This window comes from Urocitellus parryii, chromosome 7, assembly GCF_045843805.1.
Source record: "Urocitellus parryii isolate mUroPar1 chromosome 7, mUroPar1.hap1, whole genome shotgun sequence".
Lineage (NCBI taxonomy): Eukaryota > Metazoa > Chordata > Mammalia > Rodentia > Sciuridae > Urocitellus > Urocitellus parryii.
In genome coordinates, this window is record NC_135537.1 from 52814875 (window position 1) to 52841028 (window position 26154).

A 26154-nucleotide genomic window follows, 5' to 3' on the forward strand; every position below is an offset into this window, starting at 1 on the left:
ACCTGTGGTCTGGGTATGGTCTTGGTCAAGCTCAGAGACTACAAGCCACCTAGGTCATTAGGCAATGGTGGGTTTCTAGCACCATAGACTGTCTACTGACCTCATTTTTCTGTTAGAATGAAAAGGGCAGGGGATGGAGTTAAGACATGGGGAGCTTCAAAAAGAACAGACCTAGCAAATCCATTTGAGTGGAAAGACACAACATCAAAAGCCTGTTACAGGACATGTAAGATTATGAAATAACTTGCATAATGCAATACTTGTATTTTTTAACAAAAATGTAAGTATTTACAAAATAAGATCCAAGGTATTTTTTAAACATCAAGCAAAACATTCTGCAAAGAGACCGCATTGACTTTTTTTTTATTTTTGATTCTGTTTTTTTTTTTGTTTTTTATAATGAGTTCTTTTTAAACCATGTCATACATTTCCCATACTGATATCGCATGATCCATTATAATATAGGCAGGGGGATTTACTATCGGTGGGGCGTGCCATACCCTCCATGTCTTCAGCCAGACAGTTCCACCTGGAGTTCCTTGTTCCTGCGCACCTCCGCGGCATGCCTCTCCTAGAAAACACAGAAGGGACAGAATGTCACAGAGCCGTGCCGTGTGGTCCACACAGAGCAGGATGGCCTGCTCCATCCTCTGCATAATGAGCTCGTGGCTGGAAGTGCCGGGGTTTGAGGTCTACCTGTGTAAATTTTCATTTCACAAGAAGGGAAAATGTGGGCACTGAGAAATGTTATATTAGAGGATTTTACAAGACTTACAGCACCTTTGAAACTGTTTCTTTTTTCTTTTGGTTTAAACCATGACCAAACAGTCATATGACTTAAGAGAAATTTGAATATAATGAATTCTGTGTAAATCAAGAGAATAGCAATAAAATATCAAATTGTTGGTTGTCTTAGAATTTCTTTGGGGAAGTACCAGGCATTGAACTCAAGGGCGTTAGGTCACTGAGCCATATCCCCAACTCTATTTTGTATGTTAGAGACAGGGTCTCATTGAGTTACTTAGCGCCTTGATATTGCTGAGACTGGCTTTGAACTCATGATCCTCCTGCCTCAGCCTCCTGAGCTCCTGGGGTTATAGGCATGCGCCACCATGCCCGGCTTGCCTTATCTATCGTGTTTTTAATGGTGCTTTTCCTTTTCCCTAATATTTAGGTCTTTACCATTGCTTCTGGACGCTTTGGAAAAATTTGATCCAGGAAGAACTTTCACATTGTTTTCTAAACTCTTGACCTGTTCCCTTTATAACTTGTCTAATGACTTTTCCAGTCTTAGCTCCATTCCCCCCCCCCTACACCTACACGATGTTTCTGTTTAATGAAATTGTATTTTCATGCTTGAGATTCTTAGTCTTCCAGGGCCACTGGCCAGGATTGTGACCTTACTCTTTAAGCTCTGTGCCAGCTGTCCCTTTCTCCATGAAGATTTTCATGACACCATAGGTTAACATAATCTTACCTTCTATGTGAACACCTGCATAAAGCAGTATTTCCTTTTCTGTGGCATAAGTAAACTTGAGAGCATTCCTGTCCTTGTCTCATCTGTTATAGTTGACTATAGGTTCACTGAGGGTCTGTCCTTTGTTTTTCATTTCTGTTCCACTAACGGAGTGCTTTGCACATAACCAAGGACTGGTGGATGTTTATTTTCACAAGGAATGGAGGCACTAGCCTTGAACTGAACTTCTGAGAAAACTGATGGAGGAAAGGTGGATCCAGTATTTTTTTAATACATGGTTCTATATCAGATGATTATAAGCATATTGTTTTCCATATAACACATGTCAAGTGTGTATTAAACTGAACTTATAAACATGTTAGTTATTAGTAGTGTGATTTATTATTCTATTTAGAATATTGTTTATACTGCTTTCCCACCTCCTCAAAGTTTCAGAAATTTCTTGAGGTTCTGTAGTTTCCTTTAGTTCAGGGACAATGACATTGAACAGATATAAAGTAAATCTTATCATTAAACTCCATTCACTTCAAGGATTACATGTTTATAATATTCTTTATAATACTGAGCTTTTATTAGGCTCTTAATATGTACCAGGTGTATATCAACACAGACTTTACTTTTATCAATTTCCTTAATCCTCATGGCAATCCTATCATATAGACTCTATTATCATCCCCATTTTACAGGTGGAGAAACTACATTACTTGTTACATTACTTGCCAAAGTTCACCTAACTAACAAGTAGTAAGCTGAGATCCAAACCCAGAGACCCCAGTTCTACAGTCCATTCTCTCTAACCACTGCTGTACAATCTCAGGGTTAGTGTGAGGTGACAGTTGCATAGGAGTGAAGGAAAATGAGTCTTTTCCACTCTAGATTCTAGAAGAAAAATCATAGACTCTACCCTTCCTTCAATGATACATAATTGGAAGAATGAGGACTTTGATGCTAGAGGGACAGTTTCAGAGCAGTTTTATCTAATTGGCTTAAATAAGCTTCTAAAACCATGAAGAAAAGGAAGAGACATGTATAGAGAAATTAAGTCCTGTTTGGAAATGACTCTGGGGAAATTAGCATGGATGCAGCTGATTCTTGTTTCTTTTCTGCTATTATAAGGAAAAGATGCAGCAATTTTTTTTTCTCATGGAAAAAGAGACTAATTATTGAGTGCCAAGTTCTTAGGAAAATTGAGAAAAAGGCCTAGACCATTACTATGCTAGAAAAACACAAAGCCTCAAGCTTAAAGATTCATATTAATGCAACTTCATAAAAGGAAGCATTATAATTAGTATTACTAATCTCCTCTAAAATGCACTTTTTATTACACTCAAAACTGGTGGCAAAGAAATGAATTTTGCCATAGGGAAAAACAAAATAATCTGTGAGCTTTAGATAACATGAAAAAAAGGAAATTTAGATACATCCTTCCAAGTTGCTAATCAATCTATTACTTGAAAACATTACATTCCAATTATTAAATATGTATTCATGAAATGTTAATGCGACTTTACATCAACATGTAGGATAACCAAAAACAGAGATATGGGGGACATGCAATTGTTAGCATCATCTGCTTTTCTTATCAGTAAACTGTTATTATTAGAAAACCTGTAGTCCAGAGTTTCCTAAGGCATTTTGGGGACTCCATGAAGCTCATTCAGAATACTGTTCTTTGATAATACTCATTTCATTATTGGGCTCCTAAAATTGGCCAGGCACTGTCAGAACCTCTCAGCTAGGCAGACCCAAACATCTAAATTTACAAGGTTTCTGTAATTAACCTTTTTTCTCCCTTTAGTAAGAGGAAAGTGTCACATATAGTATTTTTGCATTGTATGTAACTATTTTTCTTATATGAAAAAATGTCTTAAAGTCAGTTTAGGAAAAATTCTGGTCCTCCAGAAATGAAGTTTAGTAGATTTCTCCACTGAAAGGTTAAGAACTATGAGATCTCTTTTTTTCTTTGTCTTTTAATGTCCATTTAATTTCATTAAGTATCAAATATAATCAAGGGGCTTGAATGAGATGACGAAGGGTTTTAATCCTACCTGTGAAATTTGTTACTGAGTCTATTTAAGTGCAAAATGATATTGATGTCATCAAGAATCTTTCTTTAATATGAAAGAAAGAGAGGTCAAGGGTGAGTCATGAGAGCCCAGAAAGCTCCCATTTCAAACATCAAGATGATGGTGGCTGTGGGGTCATGGGTAGCCATGGAGTGCAACTTCCAGTCCTTGTGCCGGGACTGCGTATATAAATGCAGTGTTTGATGACTCAATAAATAATAGTAGCTTTAGCTTAGTGTAAAAATTTGGAGTCAAAGATACACAGTCTGGTCTATACTCTGCAATCTACTTAGCTTTGTCACCTCAGCCAAACGGCTTAACCTTTATAAGGCTCCTTAGATGTGAAATGGCGATACTAACAGTATTTTCTTTCAGCATAGTTTGGCTTAAATGTGTCAGTAAATGCAAAAAATGCCTGGCCTACAGTGAGCAATGGATAAAGGTTAATTTTAATCTCCTTTCCCCTTTCATTATTCACTCATCACATGTTCAATGGCTATACCACCATTCACACGTGCACTTGTGAATCAGAAAACAAAACAAAACACACACACAAAAAATACCAGCCAGATGAGAAGAACGAAAGGTTGCAACAGATACAAATTGAGAATGGTTGAAATCTATGCCTAGAGAGTTCTGTGTTATCAAAATCACTCATAGGGAAAGAACCACAGCATTTAATTCCCTGAGAACAAGAATATTATTTTTATCATTTTAAGCTATATTATATTATGTGATGCTGTTTTCATCAGAACAATGGCTAGAAGGCTTTTGCTTGGCACTTGGTAGATTGTTAGAAATGAAATTACCAATCACCCTGAGATCACGTCTTTTATTTTTCTAGGTACCATCCTTTGTGGTTGGATAGGGTGAATGAGATGCCAAGCTTGTCTAGGTGATTTACCTTTCTTGCTCTGGAACACCCCAAAAGCTCTGTTGGTATTTATTATGATATTATAAGTTGGGTAGGCAGTTGGGACAGGGGAGAATTTCTGGCAGTACACTGTGAAGTGTTTCAAGGGAGGAAGGGTTGTGTTAGGGAAAGAAGAAAGTATCTCTCTAATCATTCCTGCTGATAGAACAGCTGTTTTTCCTGGTATGGCAGCCTTGATGTGGATTCGCTTACACTGATATTCTTCAGCACCTAGGTCTTTACTGACTGGATTGGACCATATTACACATTGTCTTCTTCTCTAATATCTAAATAGCTATCAATGCTATTTAGTGATGTATTTTATGTTACCTGCATCAGGAAAGAGATGGTAAATATCTTTTGATGTTACACTCCCTTTCAGGTTCCTAAACATATAGTAGGGATTTCATAAATACTCATTGGAGAATTAACTCATTAATAGGTGTCATTTATGAAGTAATCATCATTTAATGTGGCAGATTTCAGAAGAGCTTATGCTATATGGTCAGTTTTACACATTTTCCAGCATTATTATTGATCTTTTAAATTTCTAATTTCACAAGATGATTTTGTTTAAACAAAAGGTTAGATAGTGATCATGACAAAAAACTTAATAGTTTTTGTATATACAAAAAACTACTTAGTAGTTTTAATCTATACAGATACAATATGCAACAATTTTGCACCAAATCTACAATCTATTTAAAATATATCAAATGGAACTTATTTTCTTACTTTCTAAGAAATATCTCTACTTTATTGAAGAGATAAAAAATGTTGGCTGATAGTGGTCAAATATCCTATTATATTTAAAAAGTGTCTTTTTAGTTATGGAATACCAGAAAAAAATGAGGTTCTAGAAATGATGTTGGCTGCATTATTTGACCATGGGATAGAATATTGATAGCTGAGATTTAAAATCAGAAAAAGCTACAAACCACAAATCTCAAGGCTGGCTGCATACTGGAATCATTGTGGAGAGTTAAAAAGAAATGTGTAGGGGCTGGGTTGTGGCTCAGTGGTAGAGCGCTTGCCTAGCACGTGCAAGGCCCTGGGTTTGATCCTCAGCACCACATAAATAAAAATAAAGATATTGTGTTCAACTACAACTAAAAAAATAAATATTTTTTTTAAAAAAAGAAATGTGTATATATGTAAATTTACATATAAAATATATTTTATATAAAAATATATGTTTATACATATTATATATGATATACATATACAATGTATACATATATACATTTATATATTATATTACACATATAAATATTATATATTATATTACAAATATATATATATATATATATATATATTTTTTTTTTTTAACTCCCCACAATGATTCCAGATACTGAACACTTAAAAAATGGAGGAAAAAATTGTCTATTTAAATATAGTACTTCTGGAAATACTGATTAAAATGTCAAATTCTATGAGCAATTTTATAGTTTACATCAGGAAGGGTATGCTTTAAGAAAATAATGCTCCTGGACTGTGGGTGAAAATTTTGCATTGGATACTAGATGTGTAATTGAGAATGCTGGAATAAAATCAGCATATGCCATACCAAGAAACTACACTTGATTTTTATTTGGGCCTAGAATATGAAATGAAAGTGAGTCACTGGTATAGCACATAGAGCACACTGTGACTCTCTGCTGTCCATGGTACCAACATTGGCCAAGCAAGAATTTCCTTAGTTCTTTAGGAAAGTGTGAATTGAGGATAACTGGGGAAGACTGACTGGTTCAAGGTCAGAGGAATATGTTTTAGCAAATGAACTTTTCTCATCTGTACATAGCATTTGTTTGACACTCTACAGTAACCTGCCGAGAGCCAAATTCTGTTGTTTCCTTCAAATCCTGACCTGACTCATTTGGGGAAAACAAGATGATGTAGTTCTGAGAGTTTGGAAACACTGGCATATAAATAAAGATTTCCATCTCAAGTTTCAGGTTGTGGCTGAGTCATCTAGTGGCTATTCTGGCTCCTGCTCACATCCCAATAGCCTCAATGTCTCACCCTTTCCCCGGCAAAACTTACAAAAATTTCTTAAAAGCACGGATGCTCATGAAAACCTTGAAATTACAGTTTTTAAAGGATTTTATGCTTAATGTCCTTTCTCTTTGTCTGAATTTGTAGTCAGAGAACAGGAGTGAAAGACTGCAGTACTTCCAAATAAGGCTGCCCAGACATTTAATGAGATGGGCCAACTCTGATAGGAGACATGAAGCTTCCTAAGAAATATTAAAAAAAAAAAAAAAAAAACAGGAAGTGGATCTGTCTAAACTCTCAGCACTATGACAACAGGACTGTCCTGTTTTTCTCTGTATCCTCAGAACCTCACATCTATCAGTTCTCAGTACTGGCCAGGAGGGTGACTACTCAGAAAAGGATTGGGGCATCTTTCTCTAAGTTCCTATGTTTTGAGCTAAACCCAATGTTTGGAACTGGAGAAAGCTAAATTACTCATAGTTATGTTGTACATTTTCAAAGGAAAGGTTTTTTGGAAGGTGAGGTGGGGTATAGACAGCATAGAGCCTATGAAATAGAAAGAGAAAACATTTCTCAGAGGATTTCCAGCACCACTCATGCTGATTAATTAATTGGTATGAGTATATGTGCAGATGGCCGAGGAGAAAGGCAGCAGGATGGCAGAACTTGATGAACCAAACATCCACTATTACCTCCCCTTTGCTGTGGTTCCATCCAATGTTATTACACGTCAGTTTTCTGTGTAGATTTCCCAAAATGTAGAGAATGGTCTTACCAGTGTACACAAATATCCTGGCCTTTCCTGACTTAATATTTCTAGTAAATACATATTAACTAAATGAAATATACATTAGCATTATATATTAATATAACATTACTATATTAAATGTGTAATATTTCCAATTTAATATTTTCCCACTAGTTTATTTCTAATTTATTTATTTATTTTTTTATGTGGTTCTGAAGATGGAACTCAGTGCCTCACACATGCTAGGCAAGCGCTCTACCACTGAGCTATAACCCCAGAGCTCCATAGTTTATTTCTTAAGGTTTGACAGACACATTTGAAAAGCATGAATTTGCCTCACAGAACCCATTCATCACTGGACAATTTTTTAAAATTTCAGTGTTAATGTGGGTGTCCCACTTTCTCTACTATGTTTTAGTCCTTAGCTGAGCCAACCCGACTCTGAGACCCTCCTCATGGGGTCAAGTTGTCCTAGTATATGCAGCAAATTTGGACTAAGTCTTTGTGCTCACACTTGTGGGGTTCATTCAGTTGCGTGGCACACGAAAGCACCTATCTGCTCAGACCTGTGTTGTGATTACCTTTTCCTGCAGACGTTCAATAATAGCAGCTAGATTAGCCTCACGGTTTTCCTTGATTTGTTCCATTTTCAGGATCAGCTTTTCCTCTGCCATCTTGCTGAAGTTGTTGTTCTCCTCCAAAGCCTTCTGAAGGACTTCCCGCTCATGCTCCCTCTTCTCTGCCAATTGTTTCAGCACCTGGGCCTCCTGAGACTGTGGAAGAAAAACACATCCATCTTATAATTACCTGAACACCAATGTGGCAGAATAATAATGGTCCATGGATTCCAGGAAGTGCTCTTTTCAAATGAATAGCACTTCTAGCATTTTCTATAGAATGTGGTTATTTGGGAAATGTGCTTAGTTCAATTTTCCACTGTGAGAAGAAACAGTATTTAACCCTCATCGAGGAGTGTTTTTTTTTTTTTTTTTTTTTTAAATACGTTTCCGTTAAGCATTTGTGCAACAGGAAATGCTATAATTAATCACTGGATGGCAATGTTCCTTCAGCGCCTGAGGAAAATGGGTGATGACTGGGGCTAGTTTTTTTTTTTTTTTTCCTTTTTCCTGCCCTTTTTTTTTTTTTTTTTCTGATCAACCATAGGCTGGGACCTACAATAAGATTTTTACCTTTCCTCAATGAAATCAACAAATTACTTTCTATTTTTATTATATGCCTGCCCCCTCCTGTCTTTTTACCCATAAGCCATAAGTTCCCTTTGGAGACCTGAAAACAGTACAAATTTAATGCTCACTTGGCCAGAGACAGCAGAAGTTCCTTGTTATGACCCTTTCTTGAACATTCTGAGTATTCATTAAAATCCTGGGCTTGCTCAGTGATTTGAGCAGAAATGTCAGTGTCACATGTGCCTCTGACACCCCCCCCCCTTGTTACTCTGTACATTGTAATTCTCCTCCAGCTTCAGGGGTACTTGATAAAAATGCAGGTGCCTGGTATCTACCTCCAGAAATCCTGATTTCAAGGTTCTTTGCCGAGGTCCAGGTATCTACATTTTTGATAAGCAGATCTACTGCAAGGCAGGCCACAGTCTACTTTTTTGAAAAACACACTGTCATGGGCTTTAGAGTCGGGTCTGTGTTTAAGCCTTAGTTCTGTTGGTGACTCTAGATGTGTTATTTTCTCCTTTACACTATGTAACGGAGAGAAGTCTTACCCAATACGGAACTATCCAAGTTTAAGACCAAATTATCATACACTCATGGTTCCTTGGCAGTTACTTAGAACTGATGCTCTGAGGTGAGCCTTCACTGGAGTAATGATAAAGGTGAGTATCTAAACAAATGTAGATCAAAAAATTAAAAAGTGGCCTGTTGAATACTGATTACAATCAAAAGTGTTACTAGGAAAAATCCTTAGTTGATGGTAGTGGTTGTGGGGATTTACTGGAGAGATCTTGATGCACAGGCAATATGGTGCCTGGAAAAGAAAAAAAATTCTCTTCAAGTAAAATGCTACAGCAATGGTAAAACCAGACAGCCATAGGAGTCTTGGCTCCCATGTTTATTTGGAAGTTTATCAGGAATAGATCTGTGGTCACTGAAGGTTAGACAGAAAATCCTGAGAACTAGTCTTACTTTTTTCTTTAACTTCATAAGGGTCTTTACTGAACATTTACTGGACTCCTCACATTCTTCCTTTGATTTAGCTTTCAGGAAAGCTATTATAAAAAATAATGAGAAAATGATAACACATTTTCTAGATGATTTATCTTCTTGCCTCTAGAGGGTGGTGTTGTTAAAGCAGCCTATATAGATTAAACTCACTTTAAAAAAAATTTTTTTTGCTATAGATGGACACGATACCTTTATTTTATTTATTTATTTTTATGCAGTGCTGAGAATAGAACCCAGTGCCTCACACAAGTTAGGCAAGTGTTCCACCACTGAGCTTCAACTCCAGCATTGCTCATTTACTCTTTTTTACTAGGACTACTGAACTGTGAATTGTTGGGTGTAAGGTGGTAGGGAGGAAGAGGAAGCTAGGGAGCAAGGGCAGGAGATAGTGACGGGGGAGGGGGGAGAGGGAGGGAGGGAGGGGGAGAGAGAGAGAGAGAGAGAGAGAGAGAGAGAGAGAGAGAGAGAGAGAGAGAAGTCAAAGGAGAGGGTGAGAGATGTATTGTTATAGGATGTCGGGGGGATGTGCTTTTAAAGTGTCTCTCTCTGAGAAAAGTCTTAATGAAATTAATTTTTTGGTATATGGATAAGGATAGTATCCATTTCCTAGGGTTATTCATAGGATCAAATAATGTTTTCCTCGCATTGCCTGTAGGTCAGTGTTTCCAATACTGCCCTAAGAGGATCCAGGTAGATTTTCCACGGAAAATTGGTTCAAGAGCTGCACAAATGGCAGTCATTACTATTGAAAATAAAACTCAAGTCCCATATGATCAGGGAGATGAGGGCATAGAACCTGTGAGTATAACTCAGAGCAGTTATAAACTTTTGGTCATCTCATGTGAGCATGTTGTTCAGACGCCTCAGATTTTTTGGATATTTAGTGGATTCAGGGGTCATGGTTAAGGACAGTTCAAGTTCTTCCCTAAAACTCCTTCCTCTCCACCATACTCATGGTCCATGGAATGAGACTGTATTGATAGGAAATCTCACAGTGAAGTGAGCACCACAAAGAGATAAGAGGAAGCAATTTGGATCTTCCATTTCAGAAAGTTCAATCTAGGTAACCTCCAGGCCAGATAAGAAGGTTGGGTTACCATCAAACAAGGGAGAGCTGTGTCCAAGAACTAGGGATTAGATCAGAGCTTTAGACTTCTCTTATAATGCACGGGGGGAACCCATGAAAATTCCCTGGGAAACCAAACCAAACCAAATGAATCAAAACGAAACTCCACTGTCAAAACCCTCCAGTGTGGTGCTCTTAAAATTGTTTTCCATCTGAACACACCGTTAGGGAATGTTCTGAGCAACACAATTGCTAAGGCAGGAAGATGGCCAGCTCTCTGCCTCGCAGTTCCCTTCCTGCCCCTCCTCCTCCTCCATAGATCGGGATTTCTCCAAAGCTGCTCTGGCAGGATCCAGCTGGATTTTTCATGGACATTTGTTCATTTCTACAGGGGCTCCTGTGGCACACTAAAATTGGGTTCCAACCTGGTGTTCAGAAAACCTGTGCTTGTGTGCTGCTTTGTTGAGTGCGGGGCCCAACTCAGTGCTGTGGACATGGAGTCCCTGGCAAGGCAAGGGACATGCACCTGCTGCTCCTCAGGCAGGGTCAGCTTATAGAGAGAGAAAGGCACCACGAATGGACAGTTAGCAGGAGGCCACTGCAACAGCTGAATGTCTCATTTTCAGATGCTCAAATTAAATTGGCACTTAGCTGAGCTGTGTTTTAACTCAGCGTGTATATTTACATTCTTAATTTCTTTGCAAAAGAGCTGGAATCAGGAGGAGGCAGCAGGGGAGGAAGATTGAGAAGACTTTAAAGAATAATATAGCAACACATACCTTTTTAAGTTTCTGGCCTTGGTGGGACATATTTAGTCTGCATGCACACATCCTCCCACAGATTTCATTGTGAGTAATGGAGAATTCCCACCCTGAGCAGTGTCTATTGCATTTACTGGAGTGCAGTACTTGGCTCACTTTGAAATGCCTGTTCATGGGGTCAGTACTTTTGCAGCTGTTGGGGCTAAACAAGATACACAGCATACGTGTCAGGGGGCATTTTTCTAAGCACAATTAATAGGGTGAAATAGAAACAGAAAGCAATACAGAGTGTCATCACCTGAGTCTGAGGCTAGTTGACAAACATCTAGGACACAGGGCTGCAAACTTTTGGGGTGCCTTTCTTTATACATTCCAAGCGAATGTACCATCTACCAAGGTCTCAACTAATGCCTTTGGAGGATCTATTTAAAATTCAATTCTGTGAAAAAATACAGCATGTGGAGTCCAATATGGTGGAAAGCATTGTTCACTGAGAAAGTACTTCTGGCTTCTTATTTTAGTCCCTACTCACAAGAACTCAATTCTTAGACAAATTCTTCTGTGGAGCTAGTAGCCATGGGGTCCTTTACCTCAGTTCCTAAGATCTCTGTTACTCCACTGCTGCAGACAGTCACAACTGTTGCTCTTTCTTACAGCCTAGTTTCCAGCTCTTTCTGCCTATAACTTCTCTGCTTTATTCCTGGGAAGAAATTGATTCCCACATGAATAAAGTTTAATGTTCCAATTATACCCTCAGGGAAGAAAATTGGTTCTGATTCCGGTATTGGTATCAACGAGCGAGTAAGAAGTTAGTTGAGAAAAACTGCCTTGAAATATGACATGAAATAAGCGTAAGGCTGGAGAATAAAAATGTGATATACAAAAGTGGTAGCATATCTTTTCATTTTCAGTAGAAGTCAAGTTTTCATTACACGTTCAAATAGGCCTTCCTTCTTCTTTTATACTTTGGATGGGCAGATTAGCAGAAAGGAATCCTGATCAGGTGGGCTGAGAGGTTGGAGAAGTGGCATTTGCTAAAAGTGGTTAAAAATAAATGGTTCATGCCAAAAGGCCTCTGTCCTTGGAGGAACATTTCTGAAGACCGTGTACCTAATTGTGAAAAGTTGCTGATATACTGAAATGGAAAATTAGGGCCAGTGGATGATCAGCTGATACAAAGCAAATGTCAAGGCAAAGTACAGAGCTGAGATGTCTGAGGTGGCATCTTGGGAGACTAGGAAAGCTTCTCCATGGGACTATTGTAGAAACGAATGCACATTATCGGTGAACACCTTTCCTAGGCATAAACCTCCTCACGTGGAACTCAAATCTCTGGAATAATGACATGAGAGGCTCATGAAGGGAAAGTAATGAGACAGCTAAGAAGAGTTATTGTACATTCAGGAACACTTTAACGTTTTTCCAAAGAGGTTAATTACCATTTCTTTTATTACCCAGTATAAGAGTTTAATTACTGCACAAATGAAATGGAAGATAAATTTGAGTTAGCTGGTATATAAAACTCATTTTACTTTATGTACACATAAGAGATTTAAGGCTACAATTTAGTTAGCTCTAGTTTTCCATTATTTCTATAGTAAACACATTTCTATCCTTTATTTTATGGCATCTTTTCATTTGGAAGACTCATTACTTGCTATCCAGGACAATTGATCAGATGCTAAACTCCAGGTACCAAAGTGCCTCTATGCTGGTAGGTTAGATGATACGTCTAAAATTATTGGCATTACGGCTCACCAGGAAGAAACATTATTAACCCAGTTAAAATCACAATGTCTTATTTAAATGACAATTGAGTATAATTATGTTCAACAAAAGGGGGCAAGGTTCAGAGCTAGAAGCACAATAAGAAATTTGAAGTGATTAAACCCCAAAGACCTTTGGAATGAGTCTTTCCCACTCTAACACCTGTGATGGTTTTCACTCCTAAGAAATTTGGGGTGCTGTTCGCTGAGAGGACAGCCCCAGCAGGATTCTGCAGCTTGTGTGTCCAACTGGCTTCCTGAATGCCAAACAATGAATAATCCAGCCCTGGATTTCATGATCCAGTGCTGTAAAAACCACCCATCTTGGCAGGGCACAGGGATGCATGTCTGTAATCCCAGTGGCTTGGGAGGCTGAGGCAGGAGGATCATGAGTTCAAAGCCAGCCTCAGCAAAAGCAAGGCTCTAAGCAACTCAGTGAGATCCTGTCTCCAGATAAACTACAAAATAGGGCTGAAGATGTGGATCAGTGGTCTAGTGCCCCTGAGTTTAATCCCTGGTACTCCCCCCAAACAAAACAAACCACCCATCTTTCCCTGAATCCCATCTGAATTGCCATTTACCAAGAGAGATGCCAACAAATGGAAAGGGTGAGTCTACCAGGTTTGGTGAATAATGACTCACTTTTATGCCATCTCATTAAGAGTAAGCAACACATGTTCTATTTAGGGCTTCAGTGACTTTGGGGGTCATCATGCCAGTAATGTCAGTATGTCGATTAAAATCTCACTGCACTGGTTTCAGTAGGGCACATTTTAATTATTCTGTTTCAGTGTGCAATTTTATCAACATCACTGAGATCCTGTTCATCATTTTTTTCAGATTAATTTTTTCAAGCCACATTAATTGGACTATTATCTATCAAGCTGCCTATACTTCTATGTGATTTGATAAGGAATATTTTATTATATTAAAAATATAAAGTGGATCATATGGTAACTTTTCACTGTGTCAATTAAAACACCTTCCTTTATAAAATCATGAGTTTGTTAGACTGTTACCTCTGTGAGATCCGAAACTGGAAGCATCTTTACAAAATAATAGCTAACTCCTTCACCGTGCTTGTTATCTGTCTTCATGTACAGTAACCTTCTGATTCTCAGAATCACTTCATGAAATGGGACCTACTACAAGTCTCATTTCATATCTGGGTACGAGAAGACTGAGAGATTAGGTGAAAAGGCTAATAAGTGACAGATTAGAATATAACCACAGCCATTTCCTTAATCATATATACTTTGCTACCATGGTTTTATTTGTTAGGTACTGGGGATTGAACCCAGAGGTGTTTTACCCAGCCCTTTAAATTTTTTTTTTTTTTAAATTTTGAGATAGGGTTTCACTAAGTTGCTGAGGACCTTGCTAAGTTGCAGAGACTCACCTTGAACTTGCAATCCTCCTGCCTCAGCCTCTTGAGTTGCTGGGATTATAGGTGTGTGCTACCATGCCAAGAAGCTACCATGGTTTTAAAAAATGCTTTAAACATTGCACTTTGCTCAATGATTTGCCCAAACTAGAACACTGAAGAAAGGAAAGAGGAATCATAATAATGGTGTTGAAAAGGGGGAAAGTTTTCCTAGGTCATTTGGTAGCCTAGCCCTGCTAAGTCTTGCTAGATAAGTGTTTATTGAATGAATAAATAAGTGAATGGGTAAATGGTTCAACATAATCGGTGGCAGTCTAGAGACTTTGTTTTCAAGAAGTAGGCTTCAAGATGATTGCGTGATATTAACACAGTCTCAGTGGGGGTGAATACTGACTCTCAAAGATAATTACAAAAGGGAGAAAAGCAGGAAAAAGATGTGTTCTTTTTATAATAAGCTTCTACTAGCCAATCAATGGAACATTAATTCTGGTTCAAGGGAAGCTGAGGGAGTATTGTCCACCTAGTAACCAGATGGTCTCTGCTGCCATAGTGTCCACAGATGGAGTGAGGAGTTGGAGAAGCTGCCAAAACATTTAACACAAAGTAGACTTGATCCCACATGGAGACACCACTGTGGCAAGCCTTCTGGCTATGAATCCAGGAAGCCTCTGCCACACAGCTCAGGCCCCCAGTTCCCAGATAGGCTCCCTAAACTCCCAGAATCAGGCTTTATAGATATCAACTGGGATGGTGGTGTGTGTGGATCTCACAAGGGGCTTTGTGTTTAAAAAGTCCTAACGGAAATTAAATTTCACATCTATATCCAAATCTATCTTTTTATATTTACTTTGGAGTTAGAACTACATCAATGTAGTGAGAAAATGCTTACTATCTTTGGATAATCAGAAATACGAATTGGCAGGTATAGGTGTCTTTGATTATAACCATGGCAAGAAAATTTACTAAAACTTATTTAAATGTTGTATGAGTTCTAGAAAGACTCTTTCAAAATTTCCAACTCATGGGAAAGGAAATTAGTCCAGGGCTACGGGACTATTGCTGACTACTGGATCCTGGTATATGCATGTGTAGTTTGGAAAACCTTTACTGACTCCTCGTGTCTTGTGTAATGCAGCTGAACCCTAACCTCGAATTCAAGGCCCTCTCCAGTCTCACCTCCCAGCTTTCTATTTCCTCCTCAAAGCAACTCATCCAAACTGGGTCACCCAGTGCCCTGAAAACACACTTTCTGCATTGTAAAACCTGCCCTTGATTCTCTTAGTCTAGAACATTTTTCTTTTTTCTCTGTATTTATCGAACACTATTTACTTTTCTAGTCACCGTCCTCTTAAGAACAGATACTTCTTTGAAACGATGCTGTGATTCACATCAAGTAGTGACATGATTTTATTTTCTCCCGTGACCTTTATTCCATTTGAAGTCAAAGACCTTCACATACTAGCTTCTGACCTCAGTTCCCGATAGGTCTCCCCTTGCACTCGCTGCTTCAGCCTCACTGGTCTTTGTGTTGCTTCTTAAACACAACTAGTATACTCTCACCTCAGGGCCTTTGCATTTGCAAGTCTCAAGTGTCCTGCCCCCAGAGAAGAGTTGTATGTTTTACCTCCCTCACTGGCTTCATATTTGTTTTCAAATAGTCTCTTACTTAAGAGACCTTTCCTGTCTGCACTATATAAATAGCTCCTTTCATTCCTACACTCCAGATTCCCTTTGCCTTCCTTTGTTTTGTACCATCTGACATATTTTATATTAATTTATTAGCTACTTCTCTCTCATTGGAATCTAAGGTTGGTGGGGGTCTTCCTAGCACCTAGAAAAGGGTCTGCCAAACAGCAGGTGCTTGATGGATATGGAGATGGAGTGCCTTTCTCCAGATGAGGAATTTCTGGTATGTTTTATTAGAGTTTACTTAGTGCAATTTCAGATTCATTTTTATGGACTGTAATTTTGTTTCAGGATAGGAGGATGGAATAGAAAAAAATCAAAATAAGTTACATGTTGCCATTGTAACATTTGGCCTAAGGGTTATAATTTATTTATTCACTTAAAAGTATTTGTAGTGCTGAGTGCCTGTCCTCCCTGCTACTCAGGAGACTGAGGCAGTAGGATTGCAAGTTCAAGGCCAGGTAGGCAACTTAGCAAGGTCCTAAAAATAATAAGGGCTAGGGATGTAAGCACTTGTCTAGAATGCATGAGGCCCTGGATTTAATCCCTCCACCACAAAGTATTTGCAGTACTAACTACTGTTAGGCACTATTAAACAAAAGATATATATTTCTACCTTTATGGAGTTTATATTCTAATAGGAGATAAGGTTTTAAATAAAAAGTATGCAGATGAACATATTCTTACCGATTGTGCTAAGTGCTACTAAGGAAAACCTGGGTACAATGAAAGAGAATAGAAGATGAGCCTGGGCTCAGAGAAGTCCCCCCTCCAGTCTAGAATCAACATGCGCACAGAAACCATAGGGACAAGGAAGAAAGTGTGAGATTCAGAGGGTTCTCAACATCATAACGCAAATATTGAAACCAGAGTACAAAAGTTTCCTTTTAACTTTCTGAATTTCTAGATCAATGTAATTTTTAGAGAATCAATATTTTTAAAAAGTTAAATCTGAATACGATTTGGGTAACAATTTGAAAGACTTAGGCTGAAGTTCCCCCACTGTTCATTAGAGGTTTTCCCGCCTAGTCACTGGTATCTGTGCTATCCAGTTCCATGGCTACTGGCCATGGATGGTTTGAAAGACCTTGAAATATGGTCAGTTTGAATTTAACTCCATTGTAAGTGTAAACTACACACTGGATTTCAGAGATTTGCTATGAACAAAATAATGTGAAATAATCTCATTAATAATTCTGTATTGATAACATGTTGAAATAATGTTTTGGATATGTTGGGCTCAAATATATTATTAAGAGTAATTTCACACATTTCTTTTTATTCTTATTATTTATTCTTATTATTTAAGTATAGCTGCTAGGAAATTTTTGATACATCTGTAGCTCACATTATATTTTGAAAGAATAATGCTGTTCTTCATAGCCACATAGATTGATTATTTTTCATTCCATTTATATGAAAATAAGCACAATAGGGACTGTGGGGGGGAATAGAATTACAAATTGTAGAGTGTATTAGTGTATAAGCTAAACAGTTATTCTAATTGTTTTAGTAACACTAAATATTTGCAGATTAAAAATGGAGCACATCTGTAATTTCACATGCCTAAAATCCATTTTCCCTTCTGATGAGAACACCTGTTTTTTTTTTTTTTTTTTTGAGAACCACCCCTCTACACTTCTCACCCCAGGGATCTTACCTAAGCTTGGTGGGCATGTGATCCAGGTTTGCTAATTAAACTACTGCAACCCCTTGGCTGTAATGACTCCTTTAGGGTTGGGCATGCAATCCAAGTAAGGTCATTGAGAGTCAATTCCAGGACTTTTGTTAGCCCTATTAGGGAAGAAAAACTATCTTTCTGCTGGAGTTGCTGTTGTAAGGAAAGTAATTTGGCATTGGTATTGACTGAAACTAATTTTTTTTTCCAGTAATGCAACCAATTTGATGCAAGGAGAAATGACAGATATCAAACTGCTTGATTACCTGGATCCAGCTGTTTCTGATGCTGTAGCCATTCCTTGACTTTTCAGTAATATATTCACTTTTTGTTTCAGCTAGTTGAATTGGATTTGGGTTATTTGCATATCCTCACTAAGATATTTACGGAGATATATCTACTTACTGAAGACTCTTTAAAGAGAATTAACAGTACTTCAAATGAGTGCTAATTAAGTCAGTACAATCCAATAGAAGAAAATCAATTGATGAATCGTTAAGCTGGTTCTTTCTGTTAATTAGTTACACTTTCTTCTAATTAAAAGTCTGCCACTAGGACATAATCCACATAATGATTTTGGGATTGAAAGATTTTAACAAATAATATGAAAAATGTGATAGAATACTGCTTTTTAAAAGTGTTCCAAAGAACATATATATTTCTAGCATCACAATGCTGAATAGTTACATTTGTAAATGTTGTTAAGCTATGTGGTCAATTTCCAGTTGAATTTAAATGTGCATTTAATTGTTTAAACGTGCAATTGTTGATAATTTATTGATGTCAGGTTGCAGGAGTTTTACCAGAATCATTAATTAGTTACCAGAGGGAGTTTTATGTGACTTATAAATTAACACCCACTTAATTTTGATCATCTCTGTGTTTTTCTTTTCCCACCATTAATTTTCTCCACACCTTGAAATACCATTAATGTTCTCAACCATGGTGCTGAATTCTGGTTTCTAATTTTAATTTCTGGTCAGTCAATAACTTTGTATTCTGATCTCTGCACATCAACTTATGGCCTGAACATACACCTATGCCCATCTCTATACCTACCACCTGCAGGATGCCAATGTTTGGGTGGGTACTTAAGCTGTCTGAGTGTTCCAGTTGGTTATATCTGTTGGCAGCAAAGTTTTAGTGAAATGTAATTGAATAATTTAGTAGCTTTACTATGAGAAAAAAGCTATAAAAAAACAACAAAAAGATAATGATTTTTTAAAAATGGCAATCTTTGTAGATATCCTTGGGTTAATAGTTCAGTTTCTTCCTATTTAAATCTGTATTCGTATCAGCAGTAATTGATACAATAGCGCGTGCATGTGTGTAATATTCTTCAGATATTTGGAGAACCTCACTCTTAGGTGAAAATTAGATTATTATGTTACGTATCATGGGAAGACTTTTTTAAGCACAAAGGTTAGCATTTTCTCATTCAGAAAATTTACCCTGAGAGCTTCTAATCTTTGGGCCTTTTATTTGATGTCAAACATTTATGTATATATGTGTATATATACATACATATGTATGCACATATACTGAACACACCTGTAAGCACATATACACACACATGTGTTTGCTCTGTGTTCTTGTTGGAGAATTTAGTCTAAAGACTAAAAGGATGCTCTTTGTTCTCTTAGTAATTATTCAACACAGAAGTGTATAATGTGTTGGCTGACTTTTTGTAGAAAGTGTCTTCATAAAATAAGAAAAGTATTAAAAATGCAGTTTCCACTTTATGTGGAGCATATGTTTGGTGACTACATGAGCCTAAAAATATATCATGAAAAAGTAACTGGGAAATACAATGTAGGAAGGAATTACCTAAGAAAATTCAATTTTTGTGTGATCAAGTGTACCTTGATGGATGAACTACCAAAACCACATGGCTGGAACAGAGGTATTCAGGCAACTTCTCTAGGCATAGAGCCTCCAGGATGTCTTGGTATCCTCCAATCTTAATATCCTTGATATCTTAATATCTTGGGATCCGAGTACAGAAAATTAAAGATTTGGCAAGAGGAAAGCTCTTTAATATTGTCAGGGGCCAATGACAAAATGAGAAAGAAAATAATCCCATCAAGGCTTAGAGATGGGTCGAGGAAGATACCAGAGATCTCAGAGCAGGTCCTGATGTTGCAAGGACTGACTTCAAGGGCAGACAGGGAGACTCTGAGGAGGAAAGGGTCAAGCTCTGGCCCTTAGCCAGATGTGGCAAACCACATCTGGGCTGGAAAGATCTCAGGGAGAAGAACTGGTAATTCATGGTTTCAAGGAAACCATGCAGGACACTGGGGGTGTGATATAGACCCTCATAGGGAACAATCACCACCTCTGGGCTCCAGTCCTGGAGTCACCTAAGGCTGTGCTTTTTCTAGTGCGTTTGTGCTGCTGACTAGAGGAGGGAGGTTGTTATGGTAAGAGATATAAGAAAGGCAGCAGGACATTGAAGCTCTTTTAGCCTGCTCGAGAGCTCCAGTTTTGGCTAGCCTCAACTCAGTGTTTGTTTAACTGAGGAAGTATTACCCCAGCAAGCCCGACCCGGTGTCTACTGAAGACCTACACATGTGGAATGACAGGTACAGATGTCACTGTCCCCTGGAAACTTTGCTTGAAGTGTGTGTGTGTGTGTGAGAGAGAGAGAGAGAGAGAGAGAGAGAGAGAGAGAACCGGAGGAGGAGAAGGAGGGAGGAGAGGGAAGGGGAGAGAGAAGAACTTCAAAACTTATGGAAAATTACCTTTCTTCTTTCCTCTGCAGCCTCCAGTTTTTTCTGGATCTCCTCCAGGGACAGGTCTTTCTTCTTTGGAGAAGCTAAAGTTCGTGGAGCTTCTGAGATAGGAGATGGTGGCTTTAGGATCAGCTCAAAAGCCTGGCCAGAGGCACGTTTGTTGATTTGCTTCACTTCCATATCTAAGAAATGAACATCGGGGAATATTAAGCAAGTGGAACTTGAAGCTTAGGCTTATTTTAATAATTTGGATTTCAGCAATTATAGGTAGTATAATTTTTCTAGGAAAAAATAGAAATAAATTGCTGCAAATGATAATTTGCTCTACATTAGTTTGAACGTATAAGACCTCTCTTTAGTAGAACTATGGGTATATTTTAACAGAATAAATATTTAGCTTTCAAGAACTCAACAATGCCTGCAGGGAGTTGAATAATGTTAGGCATACTTGCAAAAAATAGCCTGGATTGATTTTAGACTGATGTCTATTTTCCTTTTGGATAAATATGAACTTTGTATAAAAATCAAGTAGCACAGATTTATTTATTTATTTATTAGGAATTACCATGACTGGAGGCATGTTTTGGTTAGATGGAGGAGGAAAAGAACACAGTTATCAGGTTCTCAGATATAATTGTGTGTGTGTGTGTGTGTGTGTGTGTGTGTGTATAAATTACATATTATTACAGTATTACCATTCCTGTAGCAGGGATTCACAGGAACTTCGTTAGGACCAATATAGCCCCCTAAGCAGTTGGAGTATTTGACAAAGTCAATGCTAATGTGAAAAACATCCTGCTGGTTCCTGACTTGTCCATCAGTATGTTTGCTGCTCCCAGTGATTAAGTGTGGGCATCCTTGTCTTCAAGGTGATCATAATCTAATGGGGACAATGGACATGAGCCCACTGTAATACCTTCATTCCTATTTTGTTGCTCTTTGGAATATCCTCCTTCAGCATGGCTCAGATGCAGTCAGGAGTCAGGGAAAGAGTCATTGTAGTGGTGGGGGTGAGGGGACAGCATCTCCTTACTAGTATGTATACATACACGTGGAATAGCATTCAGACTTTAAAAAGAAGGAAATTCTGCCATTTGCACCAACTTGGATGAACCTGGAGGACATTATACCAAGTGAAAAAAGCTTGGCACAGAAAGACAAATACCACACGATCTCACTTGTATGGAATCTGAAAAAGTGGAACTCATAGAAATAGAGTAGAAATGGTGGTTACCAGAGCCTGAGTGGGGGAGGTGATGTGGAGATGGGGAGATGTTGGTTGCAGAGTAAGAGATTTCAGTTAGACAAGAAAAATACATTCATGAGGTCAATTGTACAACATGGTGAAATACAGCAATGAATTGTGTTCTTAAAAATTGCTGAGACAGTAGATTCTAAGCGTTCTCACCAAAAATGATATATGATAAGTAAATGGTATAATAATGTTATTTAGTTTGATTTAGCCATTCTGCAATCTATGAATATTTCAAAACATGTTGTACTTCACACTCATATATAATATTTTATTTGTCAATTATAAAAACCCCTGAAGAATGGCTAGCTAATTTTTTTTTCCACCAGTGGCTTATGTGGTAAAGACAAACAGATTATCAGGACTTCAGATTTTACCCCCAAATAATGTGATTTATAATATAAAATAATATAATTTACAATAAAAAAGAGCAATAGCATGTGCCAGGACACTTACAACTACATAACTCATAACAGTGAAATATAATGATTTTTTTTTTTTTTAGAAAAACTTCAATGGTCTGTTCTCGTTTTTAGCTGTCTTTGTGTTCAGTCCCAGCTGACATCCCTCTGATGTCAGCTTGTCTTTGTTTGCAGCCTGAACCTTTCCCAGATTAGGTGGTTCTCTGTTGTGCATCACCAATCTTCAGGTATAGTTGTCCCTTGGGACCTTTGGGTGATTATTCCAAGATCCCTTGAGGGTACCCAAATCTGAGGATGCTCAAGCCCCTTACGTAAAACAGTGGAGTGTTTGCACGTAACCCACTCACATCCTCCTGAACACTAACTAGTTGCAGATTACTTATACTATCAAATCCAAAGTAAATGCTCTGTAAATAGTTACCATACTATATTGCTCAGGGAATAATGGCAAGAAAACAAGCTCATATGTGTTTAGCACAAACACGGTTTTTCCTCAAGTATTTTTGATCTTGAGGTTGGTTGAATCTGCTGATTCAAAACCCTGGATGTGGAAGGCCCTCTGTATTTGAGAATAGTTACAATCCACTTTCAAGTCTTTTCCCCAGGCTAAACACCCTCTGTGCCCTAGAGTAAAACTGCTCCCTAAACCTCTAATTTATTGATGTCCCTTTTAAGTTGTAGCAAAGGTTGGCCAGGTCTCTAGGCTAGCTCTCACTAGAGCAGAGTAGAGCAGAGAAGCGGCTTCACTTCTAATGTGAAGATGATGCTTCCACTGATATTCTTCTGGGCAGACACAGCGCACAGTGAGGCTGCAGTCAGGTAAACCCCAGGCTGACAGATCCCTAAATGCTAACACATAATCCAGTCATAGCTAGTTCGGCAAGTATATTGGAAATCATGTTTCTTTTTTTGGTACCAGGAATGGAACCCAGGGGCGCTTAACCACTGAGACACATCCCCAACCCTTTCTATTTTTATTTTGAGACAGGGTCTCACTAGATTGCTTATAGCTTTGCTAAATTGCTGAGGTTGGCCTCAAACCTGTGATCCTCCTGCCTCAGCCTTCTGAGGATTACAGGCATAAGCCACCACACCCAGCCACATTTTTTTTAAAGGTAAAAGTATTTTTAAATTTCCTGAAGGCATTCAAGATTATACTTATATTTTAAATGACTCAATAAAAACTATGTAAGCCTACGGAAAAGGGATACAAGGGAGCATGGGAAAATAGCTTATTTAGTAAGCTGATGGAATTTTAAATAGTTTAGGTTAAACTTTGGAGTCTGAACTTCCTGTATTTGCAGTATAGTAAGAGTCTCTTGTAGCTACAGGACATGGGAACGTTAAGTCCTTTAAGTTTTCATTTCCTTATTAAAAGACAGAGAACAAAAGAGCACTTTCCTCATAAAATTGTTGTAAAGATCAAAAAATAAAAGACACTTAATATAAATCACAGGCCATGGCACTACCTGTTTATAAAGGTAAATGGTAATAATAATTATCGTTAATTTCTGTTAGATTGTCTTATTATCATCAAGATAGAAATACAAGGATGGTGAGTTAAAAACTTCAGAAATTTGAAATTCCCCACCTACTTTCTTTGCAAAGCAGTGCATGAGTGCTAATGGACTTGGGTACTCAACATCTAAGAGCTGGTGATAGGGAATTTTTGCTTTCTTCTACCCGTCTCCTCCGTCCCTAAGCTGAAGAAACCACCATGGCCTCCTCTCTCCTATCCACTGTGTTCCACTTCCTGATCATTTGTATACTGGAAGACTCTTCTACTAAGCCCTGAGTCACTTGAAGGTGGGGACCACTCCATATTAGTCTTTGGACCTTCAGTGACAATATGGAGTTAAGAGATTCCCATAGGAAACACCTCTGGATTCCCAGCTGCAGCTACATCTGGCAGATAATAAAGATCTGTGTAGTTTATTTGTTGACTGAATGAACGTGTTACAAAGTAGGCATTGATTCTGCATTCCAGTGAAAATTATGGTTGGAACGCAAGAGCCCTTAATTAGCACTTGCAATGATGGCACCACAACAGAACAACTTGGAGGGAAAATATTTGCCTTTGAGTCCTCAAATAGGCTTTAAGGGCATACAAGGGGTTACCGGCTACAAGGTCATTTTGTCTTGTCTTGAATGTCTTTCTTTACACGTGTGGAAAGGAAAAATAATTGTGAGCCTATCAGGTAGCAAACTATGCCTCAGCTATACCTGACATCAAACGTTTTGATGACTGAATTGGATGAAGATAATATTGTTGATAATAACAGTTACCACTGTCAAGTGCTTGAGGGGCCAGGATTGGGTCTGATGTTTAGCTTGCATTCAGTCATTTAAACTTCATGGCATCCCTGGGAGGAGATGCTAGTGTTAAATGAAGCTCAGAGAATCTAAGTGTTGGCTAGCCTGAGGCCACGTGGAGAGTGGCAGAGTCAGAAAGGAAACCAAACTAAGCACAATCAATCAAGATAGATCAAACCTAGAAGGTTGTGCTTCAGTGAAGTTGTCATGCCAGCTCTTTGGAGGTGGGGGGTTGTCCTTTTAATTCCTCTTTGCCTGGGGCCTCAGTCATAAGTCAGTTTTTTTTTAATTTGCTTACTGTTATGAACTTGTTCGTATACATATGCAAAATACAGGAACTTCATAAAGAAAAATAGTGATGGTTCTTAATTTTCTCTTGAGCCTTCTAAGTATAAAGCATTTTCTTGCAAATTCTGATCTATTCTAATTGCAGTTTAATATATATTATATTATTTGCTGAGAGAAGTCTTAGACATATTGTGGATGTTGATCTACTGGATGTGGTTGCTAATAACAACCCAGTCATGCTTCCTAAGAGACAGTAATGTGCTGTTATTAGCACCAAATTCAAACTGTTTTGAGCAATAGGCAATCAATAAGACCTAATAGCTAGACCCAGCAAGTCAATAGCGAGATCTACAAAAATATTGATTTAATTATACCAAGAGCTATGGGAAGGAAGCAAATATAAGCAAGCTTTTGCAAATGATCTTGCTGGCAGGGCATCTCCATTTAGGCACTCACCATCATAAGTGTAGATGTTGATGTTGCGAGGTTCCGGGTAGAAGCAAGAGCAGATCAGTGACAGCATGGACAGCTCCTTCATTTTTTCCTTGTAGGCTGAAAAGAAAGACTCAAGTTAGGATCTTTTGTTTTCTGAATTGCTTCTGAATGCTTCTCTAAACTTGGATAATAATTGTAACCTCCAGCAAAATGAACACCGCCAGGTACACTGCTTTGCTTTCTTTCACAATGAATAACAGATGTCGACAAAGCTCTGAGAAGCATATTCCTTATTACATAGGACATGAATTGCATAGTATTGAAAGTTAGTTTAAAAAGTTAGATAGGATAGGAGGCAGAAATAGGAAAGATATAGAGGAAACAGGCACAATTAGCAGAGACATGCCTGTTCTAGAAAATGTAAAAGCAGGTCTATTGTATCCAAGTGAGATTCAGGAGGGTTCAGCCTGAACCACCACATAACTCATTTGGGCACAGTCAGAGAACTCAGTTACTAAGTAGGTACATCCTCTAGGGACTTATTCTTGCTGCTTTCTTTTCATCCTCAAGTACATTTTCTTATCTTTCCCTCTTCTCACAACCACTGGGATTTGTCAAGCAGCTGCAGGACTTCAGGCTGTGCTACCCCACCTCCCCCTCTCTATTCCATTTTCTCCTTTCTTGTAGAAGAGGGCTCCTCCTGCCGAGGTAAACTTGGTGAGCATCTCATTACTATTGGTTTTAAACAGAAAGGGATAAGAATGCAGGATCCTCACCTTTGTTGATAGTATCTAATTAATGAAATCAATAAGTGAAGGAAAAAGGAAGAAAAGAGGCATAAGAAAATGAGGCATACACAGAGGCTATGACCCAGCACATGGAACCTAACAGGTAACATTTGCATCTTGACAGGGTCATTTAATCATCACTGTAACCCAAGGGAAAGTGAAGACCTTAGAAAGGAAAGAAGTCCTAGA

General features: G+C 38.1%; 1 protein-coding gene across 1 annotated transcript; it reads right to left on the reverse strand.

The window, feature by feature from the left end:
* Positions 1 to 511: 511 nt before the first annotated feature.
* Positions 512 to 25307, reverse strand: Stmn2 (stathmin 2). Its single transcript, XM_026384195.2, has 4 exons — positions 25199 to 25307; positions 20477 to 20649; positions 7781 to 7972; positions 512 to 571 (listed from the first exon to the last, which is right to left on the reverse strand). Exons 1-4 carry the CDS (start codon positions 25278 to 25280, stop codon positions 512 to 514), a joined length of 507 nt encoding a protein of 168 aa, XP_026239980.2. The 5' UTR covers positions 25281 to 25307.
* Positions 25308 to 26154: the final 847 nt, after the last annotated feature.

Bases quoted from the DNA above. Each gene is read 5' to 3' on its own strand.
- Stmn2 (XM_026384195.2), bottom strand. From the start codon at position 25,280: ATGAAGGAGCTGTCCATGCTGTCACTGATCTGCTCTTGCTTCTACCCG. The intron at 20,650-25,198 runs GTGAGTGCCTAA...TTCATTTCTTAG, and splicing joins CAACATCTACACTTATGATG to ATATGGAAGTGAAGCAAATC. The intron at 7,973-20,476 runs GTAATTTTCCAT...TTTCTTCCACAG, and splicing joins CTGCAGAGGAAAGAAGAAAG to TCTCAGGAGGCCCAGGTGCT.